This window comes from Mytilus trossulus, chromosome 6 (assembly GCF_036588685.1).
Source record: "Mytilus trossulus isolate FHL-02 chromosome 6, PNRI_Mtr1.1.1.hap1, whole genome shotgun sequence".
Lineage (NCBI taxonomy): Eukaryota > Metazoa > Mollusca > Bivalvia > Mytilida > Mytilidae > Mytilus > Mytilus trossulus.
Window position 1 is genome coordinate 49,999,628 of NC_086378.1, and position 15,847 is coordinate 50,015,474.

Below are 15,847 nucleotides of genomic sequence, written 5' to 3' on the forward strand. Positions count from 1 at the left end.
GCCAAAGATTATCAAAAAAACACTTTTATAAGCAGTAGATTAGCTTGAAGATATAAATTATATTACTTGGTTCTGTGTCAGCAATTTTAAGGTTAAAAAGGTATAGCTGTATAAAATGAGAAGACGATGTGGTATGAGTGCCAATGAGAAAACTCTTCATTCAAGTCAAATGTGTTAACAGCTGTTAACACATTTAGGTTAAAGTACGGCCTTCAACACAGACCATTGGCTAACACCAAACACAAACTATAAAGGGTCACAATTTGGCTAGTGTAAAATAATTAGAACAATAAAACAGACTGTCTAGTTTTATAAAAAAAAAATGAATGCATTATCTTTAGAGTAAGATATCTTGTGTTGCGAAGGACACGAAAGACCCCAAGACTTATTAGTATTCCGGTAATTCTCTTAGAAACTACACGGCACATACAATGCATTTCAATATTCGAGTCAACATTAACTGCATGAACAGTATGCAAAGGCTGTTCAGTTTTGTTTACAATTTCATTTTACCTAAAATACATACTAGCATATGCAAAATGAAGAATTTATATTCAAAAAGTGTTTAGAATTTTTATTTGAAAAGTGCTAAATATTTCTCATGTTTCATCAATATCTCATTTTCAATCTCAATCTGATAATTTTCTAATATCAAGATGAAAAAATCATTGAGGCATATCAAAATAAGATGTGGTATGATTGCCAATCAGGAAACTACATTTTTTTTTATATTTACACTAATATACGTTCAAAGGGTAACAAACCTTAATAAATGTATTACCTGCACTTATGTTAATGTAATAAATCAAAGAAATTAATTTTGCACATGCACATAATATATTTTTTGTTTAATTAATTTGTCCACATATCTAATGAATTATAAAAAGACATGCATTTTCAGGTTACATCTACACGAGGACGTTACGAACACTTGTAACTTGAAAACAGCAAATCTTTCACAATGGGGAAGTTGGCTGTGATAGGGATTCTTACTTTATTTTTATTTTACATAGTTGCAGGTATGTACCTAAAAATAGTCTTACATGCACACGTACAAAAATTGCGGTTCATATTCAACGCAATCATAGGTTTGAACCTAGTTTTGAATTTAGACTTGTTTACATATATAGTATCATATATGAATATATATATACAACTCGTCTAAACATCAACCCAAGAATGTTAGATCTGTAAAAAGCAAATTATTTTTTGATATTCCGTTTCGACATTTCTTTGAACGAAGTTTTATATTTTCTAAAAAAAGTGTCGTTTTCTGTAGAAAAAAGATTGCTTCAAAGACAGATTTAAAAATTATAAAACACTACATTTTTACGTCATATCTAAAACAATTCCGATTTTAAGATAACATTTAGCGTAAATAATTTAGAATATAGAAAGAAATGAATAGTAATGTGTATGCCGATATGCTTAATAAGAAAACTGGCATCAAATGTTTGTAAACTAAATTAATACCCGATTTTATACTTTACTGTACACTGCAGCGAACCAGTTATAGTACTTGTGTACTTCCAAAAATGCGTATTCAATCCTAAATTATAAAACAAATCAGAATTAGGTTTTTGGATGTGAGATTCTGGAAAATCCTTGATGTCACTGTACAGTCTTCAACAATGAGAAAAAACCCCATTGCATAACAAGCCATAAATACCCCAAACTTTCAAATACGTGACAGTTTACATTTTTTCTTGTTAGTTTCTTATGAATAAAGAGATATGGTATTATTGTCAATGAGACAGATATCTACCAAAGTGCAAATGAGGTTGATGTCAATATTTATAGACAACCGTACGGCTTTCAATAATAAAGAAACCCCATATCGTATCGTCGGTAAAAAAAGAACTTGACATAACAAAATATAAAACATTTCAGTTGAAAAAAGGCTAAATATATATATATAAAAAAAACAAAAAAAAAAACAAATATGGAAAACAAAAAAAACAGACAGACAAGAACCAACGACAATCACTGAGCGACGTACAGTTTCCTGACTTGGGACAGGCAAAAATGCACGTAGTATGACCTAGTATTTGTCAACGATGATTTTACATGGACCTAGGTATTTATTTTACTATTTGCAAATTGATTTTCTATTTTCTTAATCGTAATATACTTCTATATGCAGGACGCCCAGTAACAGATGTGCCAAACGGCGAAAACGGTAATGAAAACGATACTGATAACGATACTGATACCGATAGTGAAAATGGAGATGATGTGACGTCAGAACAAACTGAAGGTGTGCAGCCAACACAATCAAATAACGGTGTTCCGACAACAACAGATACTAACGGTGATCCGACAACACAATCATATAACGGTGCGCCGCCAACAATATCAAACAACGGAGTGCCTACAACAATATCAAATAACGGTGCACCGCCGCCAACATCAGCAAATTTATACAGTCACCTAGTACAATCAAATAAAGTTGCACCAAGAGGAAGGATGTTTAAACTTTACAAGTAATAGTTTTTTTTCTAAAAAGCTAGCCGGGTTATATTTAATAAAAGTGGAAAGTGTTTGCCTGTTATAGATGAATTCATTCAGAACAGCCTTAAATACAAATTTTACCAAACACGTTATTAAGCAGTATACCTTTAAATGTTGGATGTGAAATAATGTCCTTGTCGGATGGATCCTTCAAAGCTTAACATACTAGATTGACACCATCTTTTGTGAGATACCGTTCCTTTAAAATGCCAATAGTATTTTCATATATAAAATTTATAATTTTCTTTTAATTATCTGTCTAATAAAGGGTAATAAACTTCAAACATATACAGGAAGTTTGTTTTTGACCCTGAGTATTGTTTCAAATTAAAATATTCATTTTTTGCATAAAACATGTTATTTTGGCTTACATGTATTCGCAACTATTCTATACTAGTATATCATAGCTAGACTTGGAAAGATTAAAATCTTTAAAATATTGTACATGTAGTTACTTGTCCATTGTAGAAGACCGAAGGTTGAATTTTAGAAGTACATCGTTTTTTTTTGTTGTTTTATTGGGTTGCTGTCTAAATTATTAACGTATACTGCATATCTCTATTCTTCATCGTCTGCTATTTTTTTATAGGAAGAACCAAGGAGATCTAGACTACGTTCAATTTAGTTCAAAACCTGTCCTAAATGTCGGGGAATGCATTTATCATACTTTTCATTTGTATTGAGAGGTAGAATGTTTTATTTAAACCGATAAATTTAGGTGATACAAGACAAGCCTGAAGATTAAATCTGAAACTGATCAGATGTCAATAAATTTTTACAGATGAAATTAAAATCATGGTTGTAAATGTTTGAAATATTTGTAATACATTTTATTCTCTCTTTATCAAATATCAAAACCATGACATTTATGTGAAGGCAAACAAAAAGAAGCTGTACTTATTATAAAAATATGTTTGATCTCTAGGATACTATGTTCTTTTAAAAGATATATATATATATATTTGAATTTAAGGCAGCTCAATCCAAATTCAACATAGACATTGAGCTGCCAAATTTTCTTATTTTCAAGGCAAGCTAAGTTCAACATATACATTGAGCTGCAAAAGTTTCTTATCATCTACATCCGATTTCACCTGGATAGATGCACGCTTGAAAAAGCTAGTTGGTCTAGCGAAATGTTGCGTTTATTTTCATCATAGTGTGTTTAAATTACATTGTTAGGCAATATATATTTACAGATCTAACATTGTTGGGTTGATGTTTAGACGAGTTGTATATATATATATATATATATACAACTCGTCTAAACATCAACATATATATATATATATACAACTCGTCTAAACATCAACCCAACAATGTTAGATCTGTAAATTTGCTTTCGCAAATTTTTTGGTTCTTCCCATGCCGGGATTCGAACCCATGCTACTGTGATATCGTGACACCAAATCGCCTGCACTGCAGCCGTCCCGCTAGACCACACGACCACCTGGGCTCTCAAAAAAAGAGCTTTCGGTGGCCATATGTTACCTTTCCACGTCAGTTTTAATCTAGCGGCGTACTACAGTACATGATATATAAGGCATGAAGAGATGTTCTTCATGCCTTATATATCATGTACTGTAGTACGCCGCTAGATTAAAACTGACGTGGAAAGGTAACATATGGCCACCGAAAGCTCTTTTTTCTTCATGCCTTATATATCATGTACTGTAGTACGCCGCTAGATTAAAACTGACGTGGAAAGGTAACATATGGCCACCTATATCATGTACTGTAGTACGCCGCTAGATTAAAACTGACGTGGAAAGGTAACATATGGCCACCATATATCATGTACTGTAGTACGCCGCTAGATTAAAACTGACGTGGAAAGGTAACATATGGCCACCGAAAGCTCTTTTTTAAGAGCTTTCGGTGGCCATATGTTACCTTTCCACGTCAGTTTTAATTTTAAGAGCTTTCGGTGGCCATATGTTACCTTTCCACGTCAGTTTTAATCTAGCGGCGTACTACAGTACATGATATATAAGGCATGAAGATGTTATTGTTACAGATCAGCTAAATCATCTATAGTAAAGGATCCTACAAATTAATGTAAGATACAGTCACAGAAAATAATTATATTCATAAGTACGTCTGAGTCAGTGACAACCCTACAACAGATGTATCCATCGGATCGCCATCAATGATGGTGATACATGGCTGTGTACATAATGTATATACAACTCGTCTAAACATCAACCTAACAATGTTAGATCTGTAAATTTGCTTTCGCAAATTTTTGGTTCTTCCCTCGCCGGGATTCGAACCCATGCTACTGTGATATCGTGACACCAAATCGCCTGCACTGCAGCCGTCCCGCTAGACCACACGACCACCTGGGCTCTCAAAAAAAGAGCTTTCGGTGGCCATATGTTACCTTTCCACGTCAGTTTTAATCTAGCGGCGTACTACAGTACATGATATATAAGGCATGAAGATGTTATTGTTACAGATCAGCTAAATTATCTATAGTAAAGGATCCTACAAATTAATGTAAGATACAGTCACAGAAAATAATTATATTCATAAGTACGTCTGAGTCAGTGACAACCCTACAACAGATGTATCCATCGGATCGCCATCAATGATGGTGATACATGGCTGTGTACATAATGTATATACAACTCGTCTAAACATCAACCTAACAATGTTAGATCTGTAAATTTGCTTTCGCAAATTTTTGGTTCTTCCCTCGCCGGGATTCGAACCCATGCTACTGTGATATCGTGACACCAAATCGCCTGCACTGCAGCCGTCCCGCTAGACCACACGACCACCTGGGCTCTCAAAAAAAGAGCTTTCGGTGGCCATATGTTACCTTTCCACGTCAGTTTTAATCTAGCGGCGTACTACAGTACATGATATATAAGGCATGAAGATGTTATTGTTACAGATCAGCTAAATTATCTATAGTAAAGGATCCTACAAATTAATGTAAGATACAGTCACAGAAAATAATTATATTCATAAGTACGTCTGAGTCAGTGACAACCCTACAACAGATGTATCCATCGGATCGCCATCAATGATGGTGATACATGGCTGTGTACATAATGTATATACAACTCGTCTAAACATCAACCTAACAATGTTAGATCTGTAAATTTGCTTTCGCAAATTTTTGGTTCTTCCCTCGCCGGGATTCGAACCCATGCTACTGTGATATCGTGACACCAAATCGCCTGCACTGCAGCCGTCCCGCTAGACCACACGACCACCTGGGCTCTCAAAAAAAGAGCTTTCGGTGGCCATATGTTACCTTTCCACGTCAGTTTTAATCTAGCGGCGTACTACAGTACATGATATATAAGGCATGAAGATGTTATTGTTACAGATCAGCTAAATTATCTATAGTAAAGGATCCTACAAATTAATGTAAGATACAGTCACAGAAAATAATTATATTCATAAGTACGTCTGAGTCAGTGACAACCCTACAACAGATGTATCCATCGGATCGCCATCAATGATGGTGATACATGGCTGTGTACATAATGTATATACAACTCGTCTAAACATCAACCTAACAATGTTAGCTCTGTAAATTTGCTTTCGCAAATTTTTGGTTCTTCCCTCGCCGGGATTCGAACCCATGCTACTGTGATATCGTGACACCAAATCGCCTGCACTGCAGCCGTCCCGCTAGACCACACGACCACCTGGGCTCTCAAAAAAAGAGCTTTCGGTGGCCATATGTTACCTTTCCACGTCAGTTTTAATCTAGCGGCGTACTACAGTACATGATATATAAGGCATGAAGATGTTATTGTTACAGATCAGCTAAATTATCTATAGTAAAGGATCCTACAAATTAATGTAAGATACAGTCACAGAAAATAATTATATTCATAAGTACGTCTGAGTCAGTGACAACCCTACAACAGATGTATCCATCGGATCGCCATCAATGATGGTGATACATGGCTGTGTACATAATGTATATACAACTCGTCTAAACATCAACCTAACAATGTTAGATCTGTAAATTTGCTTTCGCAAATTTTTGGTTCTTCCCTCGCCGGGATTCGAACCCATGCTACTGTGATATCGTGACACCAAATCGCCTGCACTGCAGCCGTCCCGCTAGACCACACGACCACCTGGGCTCTCAAAAAAAGAGCTTTCGGTGGCCATATGTTACCTTTCCACGTCAGTTTTAATCTAGCGGCGTACTACAGTACATGATATATAAGGCATGAAGATGTTATTGTTACAGATCAGCTAAATTATCTATAGTAAAGGATCCTACAAATTAATGTAAGATACAGTCACAGAAAATAATTATATTCATAAGTACGTCTGAGTCAGTGACAACCCTACAACAGATGTATCCATCGGATCGCCATCAATGATGGTGATACATGGCTGTGTACATAATGTATATACAACTCGTCTAAACATCAACCTAACAATGTTAGATCTGTAAATTTGCTTTCGCAAATTTTTGGTTCTTCCCTCGCCGGGATTCGAACCCATGCTACTGTGATATCGTGACACCAAATCGCCTGCACTGCAGCCGTCCCGCTAGACCACACGACCACCTGGGCTCTCAAAAAAAGAGCTTTCGGTGGCCATATGTTACCTTTCCACGTCAGTTTTAATCTAGCGGCGTACTACAGTACATGATATATAAGGCATGAAGATGTTATTGTTACAGATCAGCTAAATTATCTACAGTAAAGGATCCTACAAATTAATGTTAGATACAGTCACAGAAAATAATTATATTCATAAGTACGTCTGAGTCAGTGACAACCCTACAACAGATGTATCCATCGGATCGCCATCAATGATGGTGATACATGGCTGTGTACATAATGTATATACAACTCGTCTAAACATCAATCTAACAATGTTAGATCTGTAAATTTGCTTTCGCAAATTTTTGGTTCTTCCCTCGCCGGGATTCGAACCCATGCTACTGTGATATCGTGACACCAAATCGCCTGCACTGCAGCCGTCCCGCTAGACCACACGACCACCTGGGCTCTCAAAAAAAGAGCTTTCGGTGGCCATATGTTACCTTTCCACGTCAGTTTTAATCTAGCGGCGTACTACAGTACATGATATATAAGGCATGAAGATGTTATTGTTACAGATCAGCTAAATTATCTATAGTAAAGGATCCTACAAATTAATGTAAGATACAGTCACAGAAAATAATTATATTCATAAGTACGTCTGAGTCAGTGACAACCCTACAACAGATGTATCCATCGGATCGCCATCAATGATGGTGATACATGGCTGTGTACATAATGTATATACAACTCGTCTAAACAACCTAACAATGTTAAATCTGTAAATTTGCTTTCGCAAATTTTTGGTTCTTCCCTCGCCGGGATTCGAACCCATGCTACTGTGATATCGTGACACCAAATCGCCTGCACTGCAGCCGTCCCGCTAGACCACACGACCACCTGGGCTCTCAAAAAAAGAGCTTTCGGTGGCCATATGTTACCTTTCCACGTCAGTTTTAATCTAGCGGCGTACTACAGTACATGATATATAAGGCATGAAGATGTTATTGTTACAGATCAGCTAAATTATCTATAGTAAAGGATCATACAAATTAATGTAAGATACAGTCACAGAAAATAATTATATTCATAAGTACGTCTGAGTCAGTGACAACCCTACAACAGATGTATCCATCGGATCGCCATCAATGATGGTGATACATGGCTGTGTACATAATGTATATACAACTCGTCTAAACATCAACCTAACAATGTTAGATCTGTAAATTTGCTTTCGCAAATTTTTGGTTCTTCCCTCGCCGGGATTCGAACCCATGCTACTGTGATATCGTGACACCAAATCGCCTGCACTGCAGCCGTCCCGCTAGACCACACGACCACCTGGGCTCTCAAAAAAAGAGCTTTCGGTGGCCATATGTTACCTTTCCACGTCAGTTTTAATCTAGCGGCGTACTACAGTACATGATATATAAAGCATGAAGATGTTATTGTTACAGATCAGCTAAATTATCTATAGTAAAGGATCCTACAAATTAATGTAAGATACAGTCACAGAAAATAATTATATTCATAAGTACGTCTGAGTCAGTGACAACCCTACAACAGATGTATCCATCGGATCGCCATCAATGATGGTGATACATGGCTGTGTACATAATGTATATACAACTCGTCTAAACATCAACCTAACAATGTTAGATCTGTAAATTTGCTTTCGCAAATTTTTGGTTCTTCCCTCGCCGGGATTCGAACCCATGCTACTGTGATATCGTGACACCAAATCGCCTGCACTGCAGCCGTCCCGCTAGACCACACGACCACCTGGGCTCTCAAAAAAAGAGCTTTCGGTGGCCATATGTTACCTTTCCACGTCAGTTTTAATCTAGCGGCGTACTACAGTACATGATATATAAGGCATGAAGATGTTATTGTTACAGATCAGCTAAATTATCTATAGTAAAGGATCCTACAAATTAATGTTAGATACAGTCACAGAAAATAATTATATTCATAAGTACGTCTGAGTCAGTGACAACCCTACAACAGATGTATCCATCGGATCGCCATCAATGATGGTGATACATGGCTGTGTACATAATGTATATACAACTCGTCTAAACATCAATCTAACAATGTTAGATCTGTAAATTTGCTTTCGCAAATTTTTGGTTCTTCCCTCGCCGGGATTCGAACCCATGCTACTGTGATATCGTGACACCAAATCGCCTGCACTGCAGCCGTCCCGCTAGACCACACGACCACCTGGGCTCTCAAAAAAAGAGCTTTCGGTGGCCATATGTTACTTTTCCACGTCAGTTTTAATCTAGCGGCGTACTACAGTACATGATATATAAGGCATGAAGATGTTATTGTTACAGATCAGCTAAATTATCTATAGTAAAGGATTCTACAAATTAATGTAAGATACAGTCACAGAAAATAATTATATTCATAAGTACGTCTGAGTCAGTGACAACCCTACAACAGATGTATCCATCGGATCGCCATCAATGATGGTGATACATGGCTGTGTACATAATGTATATACAACTCGTCTAAACATCAACCTAACAATGTTAAATCTGTAAATTTGCTTTCGCAAATTTTTGGTTCTTCCCTCGCCGGGATTCGAACCCATGCTACTGTGATATCGTGACACCAAATCGCCTGCACTGCAGCCGTCCCGCTAGACCACACGACCACCTGGGCTCTCAAAAAAAGAGCTTCGGTGGCCATATGTTACCTTTCCACGTCAGTTTTAATCTAGCGGCGTACTACAGTACATGATATATAAGGCATGAAGATGTTATTGTTACAGATCAGCTAAATTATCTATAGTAAAGGATCATACAAATTAATGTAAGATACAGTCACAGAAAATAATTATATTCATAAGTACGTCTGAGTCAGTGACAACCCTACAACAGATGTATCCATCGGATCGCCATCAATGATGGTGATACATGGCTGTGTACATAATGTATATACAACTCGTCTAAACATCAACCTAACAATGTTAGATCTGTAAATTTGCTTTCGCAAATTTTTGGTTCTTCCCTCGCCGGGATTCGAACCCATGCTACTGTGATATCGTGACACCAAATCGCCTGCACTGCAGTAGCATGGGTTCGAATCCCGGCGAGGGAAGAACCAAAAATTTGCGAAAGCAAATTTACAGATCTAACATTGTTAGGTTGATGTTTAGACGAGTTGTATATACATTATGTACACAGCCATGTATCACCATCATTGATGGCGATCCGATGGATACATCTGTTGTAGGGTTGTCACTGACTCAGACGTACCTTTGAATATAATTATTTTCTGTGACTGTATCTTACATTAATTTGTAGGATCCTTTACTATAGATAATTTAGCTGATCTGTAACAATAACATCTTCATGCCTTATATATCATGTACTGTAGTACGCCGCTAGATTAAAACTGACGTGGAAAGGTAACATATGGCCACCGAAAGCTCTTTTTTTGAGAGCCCAGGTGGTCGTGTGGTCTAGCGGGACGGCTGCAGTGCAGGCGATTTGGTGTCACGATATCACAGTAGCATGGGTTCGAATCCCGGCGAGGGAAGAACCAAAAATTTGCGAAAGCAAATTTACAGATTTAACATTGTTAGGTTGATGTTTAGACGAGTTGTATATACATTATGTACACAGCCATGTATCACCATCATTGATGGCGATCCGATGGATACATCTGTTGTAGGGTTGTCACTGACTCAGACGTACTTATGAATATAATTATTTTCTGTGACTGTATCTTACATTAATTTGTAGGATCCTTTACTATAGATAATTTAGCTGATCTGTAACAATAACATCTTCATGCCTTATATATCATGTACTGTAGTACGCCGCTAGATTAAAACTGACGTGGAAAGGTAACATATGGCCACCGAAAGCTCTTTTTTTGAGAGCCCAGGTGGTCGTGTGGTCTAGCGGGACGGCTGCAGTGCAGGCGATTTGGTGTCACGATATCACAGTAGCATGGGTTCGAATCCCGGCGAGGGAAGAACCAAAAATTTGCGAAAGCAAATTTACAGATCTAACATTGTTAGGTTGATGTTTAGACGAGTTGTATATACATTATGTACACAGCCATGTATCACCATCATTGATGGCGATCCGATGGATACATCTGTTGTAGGGTTGTCACTGACTCAGACGAACTTATGAATATAATTATTTTCTGTGACTGTATCTTACATTAATTTGTAGGATCCTTTACTATAGATAATTTAGCTGATCTGTAACAATAACATCTTCATGCCTTATATATCATGTACTGTAGTACGCCGCTAGATTAAAACTGACGTGGAAAGGTAACATATGGCCACCGAAAGCTCTTTTTTTGAGAGCCCAGGTGGTCGTGTGGTCTAGCGGGACGGCTGCAGTGCAGGCGATTTGGTGTCACGATATCACAGTAGCATGGGTTCGAATCCCGGCGAGGGAAGAACCAAAAATTTGCGAAAGCAAATTTACAGATCTAACATTGTTAGGTTGATGTTTAGACGAGTTGTATATACATTATGTACACAGCCATGTATCACCATCATTGATGGCGATCCGATGGATACATCTGTTGTAGGGTTGTCACTGACTCAGACGTACTTATGAATATAATTATTTTCTGTGACTGTATCTTACATTAATTTGTAGGATCCTTTACTATAGATAATTTAGCTGATCTGTAACAATAACATCTTCATGCCTTATATATCATGTACTGTAGTACGCCGCTAGATTAAAACTGACGTGGAAAGGTAACATATGGCCACCGAAAGCTCTTTTTTTGAGAGCCCAGGTGGTCGTGTGGTCTAGCGGGACGGCTGCAGTGCAGGCGATTTGGTGTCACGATATCACAGTAGCATGGGTTCGAATCCCGGCGAGGGAAGAACCAAAAATTTGCGAAAGCAAATTTACAGATCTAACATTGTTAGGTTGATGTTTAGACGAGTTATATATACATTATGTACACAGCCATGTATCACCATCATTGATGGCGATCCGATGGATACATCTGTTGTAGGGTTGTCACTGACTCAGACGTACTTATGAATATAATTATTTTCTGTGACTGTATCTTACATTAATTTGTAGGATCCGTTACTATAGATAATTTAGCTGATCTGTAACAATAACATCTTCATGCCTTATATATCATGTACTGTAGTACGCCGCTAGATTAAAACTGACGTGGAAAGGTAACATATGGCCACCGAAAGCTCTTTTTTTGAGAGCCCAGGTGGTCGTGTGGTCTAGCGGGACGGCTGCAGTGCAGGCGATTTGGTGTCACGATATCACAGTAGCATGGGTTCGAATCCCGGCGAGGGAAGAACCAAAAATTTGCGAAATCTAACATTGTTAGGTTGATGTTTAGACGAGTTGTATATACATTATGTACACAGCCATGTATCACCATCATTGATGGCGATCCGATGGATACATCTGTTGTAGGGTTGTCACTGACTCAGACGTACTTATATATATATATATATATACAACTCGTCTAAACATCAACCCAACAATGTTAGATCTGTAAATTTGCTTTCGCAAATATATATTCCATGAAAAGGTCGCACTCCCCCCTTTTCTGAGATATAGATCCAAGTTTAAATTAATATTTGATAGAAACTATCTGATTTGAATATCTCCCTTTTGCATTTTGATTGCCTTTGGATTATTTTACTAAGGATTTTGAATAAACATAACCTCAGAAAAAAGCATAATGATTTCTAAAGTACGCTTCCAAGTCTACTTTGTGCTTTTGGTATATCATGTATTTCTTTTTGTATCATTCTGATGAGTTAATCCTTTTTCAACTGATTTGTATAGTTCAATCTTATGTTGTACTGTTACACCACTGTGCCAGGTTAGTGGGATGGTTGCGCTCCTGCTAATATCAGCAAGTTAACATTCACTGAACGAATTAAGTTGATATATGACAAAATGTTACTTGAAATACAATATTGATACCATAAGGGTTGATATAATCAACAATTTTAGAAAGTCAACTACACCCTTGAACAAATTGCCGCCATGCACATCATATAACAATGTAAACTATGATCAAAATGCCGTCAAGTAACATAATTTGCACAGGTAAAAGAAAATAATTTGGTAGAAAATAAATTAAATGGAGAACTGAAATAATTTTTACAGAATAAATAATTTTCTTGTTCATAGTAAGAGTGCAGAAGTGAAAATATATAGTAATACTAAACAGAAGAATTGATTATTTAGCATAGGAGAAATTCCGTGTAGTATAAGCGTTAACCATCACTACATTATTGGCTGTTTTGTCGGCCGGTACAAACCGTTTGGCGAGTATTTGGAGTATATTTGTCATTCAAATAACTGTCAAATTTTTCACATTTTCACCATTGTTTGAAGCAAACAGACATAGCGTCTTTAATAACCAGACAACACCCTTTGCAATCCATTATAGACGGAGGACAATATTTAGACACTTTTCCAAGAATAGCTATATATATATAGTTGACGAACAAAGATTTGAAAAACAGAAAATCAAAACTTCAATCTGATAACCGAGTCCTTGATATACTACTTTTTAATAATCACATTTGCGTTTACTAGATTTCAGGAGTTTCGGCTATTTCTAGATAATTATGTGTTACCTATGTACTGTGTGCTGATATGCATGATTTGTTACCAGGCATAATCTAATTGCTCAAGTTCAGGTCCGACACTCTACGGAATCTCTTAAGACATTAGGTTTGAATTGTACAAACCAATCAACGAGCTGTTATTATATAATTACTGTTTCAGTAATATCTTCGAATTAACTGGGTAGTAGGAAGCATTCATCTGCCCATCGTAGAACCCTAAAAAACGTCTCCCTAATAACATTGGAAGATTTAGAAGGTGGGTTCTTGAATCTTGCAGTTTGGATTTCACTTCCGAAGACTCGGATGATGCAGGGAGGTCAAACACATCGCCCATAGCTTAGGAAGTGACAATGGTTGGGAAAGTGATAGTGAAGAATAAAATTCAAATCGAAAATTTAGAATCAAAATGGGGAATATTTCAAAAAGACAACCCGACCAAAGAGCAGATAACTGTCAATAGCCATCATTAAGTCACACAACTGAATAAATGTATACAAAAAATCACACCAGACTAACAAAGGCCAGGAGCTCCTGACTTGGGATAGGCGAAAAAATGCGTCGCGTTTAAACATGTTAAGTGAGATCTCAACCCTCCTCTATACCTCTAGCTAATGTTGAACAAAGAAACACATCGCAATACTTACAGTCCGAGTCCAATGTCAGAATAGGTAACAAAGAAGCTAAGCAAAATGACCATGCTACATATATTAACAAAGGAAAACTAGCAGTAATTGACATGCTTTCTCCAGAATTTATATAAACTGATTGAAAGATTATGTCTTCATTATATGACAATCAGCAACAATCCATCCCGTTAAGGGTGTAGTATAATAAAATCATAAAATATATGAAAATACAATGTAACATAACCCGTATCATTTCAACTGCTGGGTTTAGAATGAATGTGTTTATATCCGATACAAAGATCCTATGGGGTAAATCAAAATCAATACCTTAATATGCTATCCTTTTTATGAACTGACAATAGTATCGTAACTATATCCTTTCCAAATAAGTCTGTTTTATGGTTTGGTCAGATTTTTAGGCGAATGACTTTTGATGCTTTGGTAAAGAAAATTCCCGTAAATTATTGGATGTGAAATACCTGAACGTGTAAGATATATACATGTTGATTTATATTTACGAAATACATGTATGTCCTTGTCCCGATGATAAAACTTAGTAAACATTTTGACTAGTTTGTGATATCGAAGACCCTGGTGTAATGATTATTCAGTAATACAGAGATTATTTTCCTTGAAATCAAATACTTTGATACATACACGAGCAAATCGAACAAGTTCAGACAATGCAAAACCTGGAAACGTCACCATCTTAAAGTGGATAACTCACAATAGAACATGAAAAATCATGAGTTTTATAATAAATTATGGTATTGAGTTTACTGTTAGATATAAAGATATCAAGATCAAGGAAAGGACAGTGTTTATTGTCAGTTTTATGTTTATTCAAAGTCAGTTCGGCGGGATAAATCTCTTTAGCATGTTTAGTGTGCATACTAAAGTCGTCATTATTGAGAGCCAATATATTATTTAAATATCTAAAAGTAGTATTAAACGTTTCAATCAGATCTTGTTTCTAAGGGTCTTTGCTGATTTTAGTCATACATTGTAACTCATAACACTACAGAAACAGATCCACATTCAGTGGGGCACAGTTAGTCCTAATTGAAATTCCGATAACCTGGATATTTATGGAATCTCCATAGCGAGCAAAACTTATATCTAGTAAAAATTCATGGACAAATAAAATATCAAAACAGGTCCAATTAAAAAAGTTATTGTTGCTACTAAAAAATGACCGAAAAGAGTTTGAACATATATATTTGCGAAACGACATTTTTTATTCCCATTTTAATCAGGTGTGTTAATTTTCATTCAAAAAAAAGATTATGAGACAAAGTTGTACATAGGGTAGAAAATTCTAAACTGTCATTTATTTGTTAAAATAAAATAAAACATATGTTAATATGTATTCCTATTTAGTACTGACCAGTATTGTTCTTGCCTACATGCTAGGAGTACATATAGTTTGAACATTGCAAATTATAAACATAATAAGATGTGGGAGGATTGCACATATATAAAGATTAGCGACACAGGTTCTCTAATTTTTTTAAGTAAGTTATTCACTGGAAGTAGTAGCATATGGCGACCATATTAACATACAGCAGATGCACATG

At 36.4% G+C, this 15,847-nt stretch overlaps 1 protein-coding gene across 1 annotated transcript; it reads left to right on the top strand.

Annotated features, from left to right (window-relative positions):
- The first annotated feature begins 906 nt into the window (after positions 1 to 906).
- On the top strand, positions 907 to 2,916 carry LOC134723509 (uncharacterized). The gene is made up of 2 exons (XM_063587099.1): positions 907 to 1,019; positions 2,144 to 2,916. The coding sequence occupies exons 1-2, from the start codon at positions 962 to 964 to the stop codon at positions 2,485 to 2,487; spliced, it is 402 nt and encodes a 133-aa protein (XP_063443169.1). The 5' UTR covers positions 907 to 961; the 3' UTR covers positions 2,488 to 2,916.
- Positions 2,917 to 15,847: the final 12,931 nt, after the last annotated feature.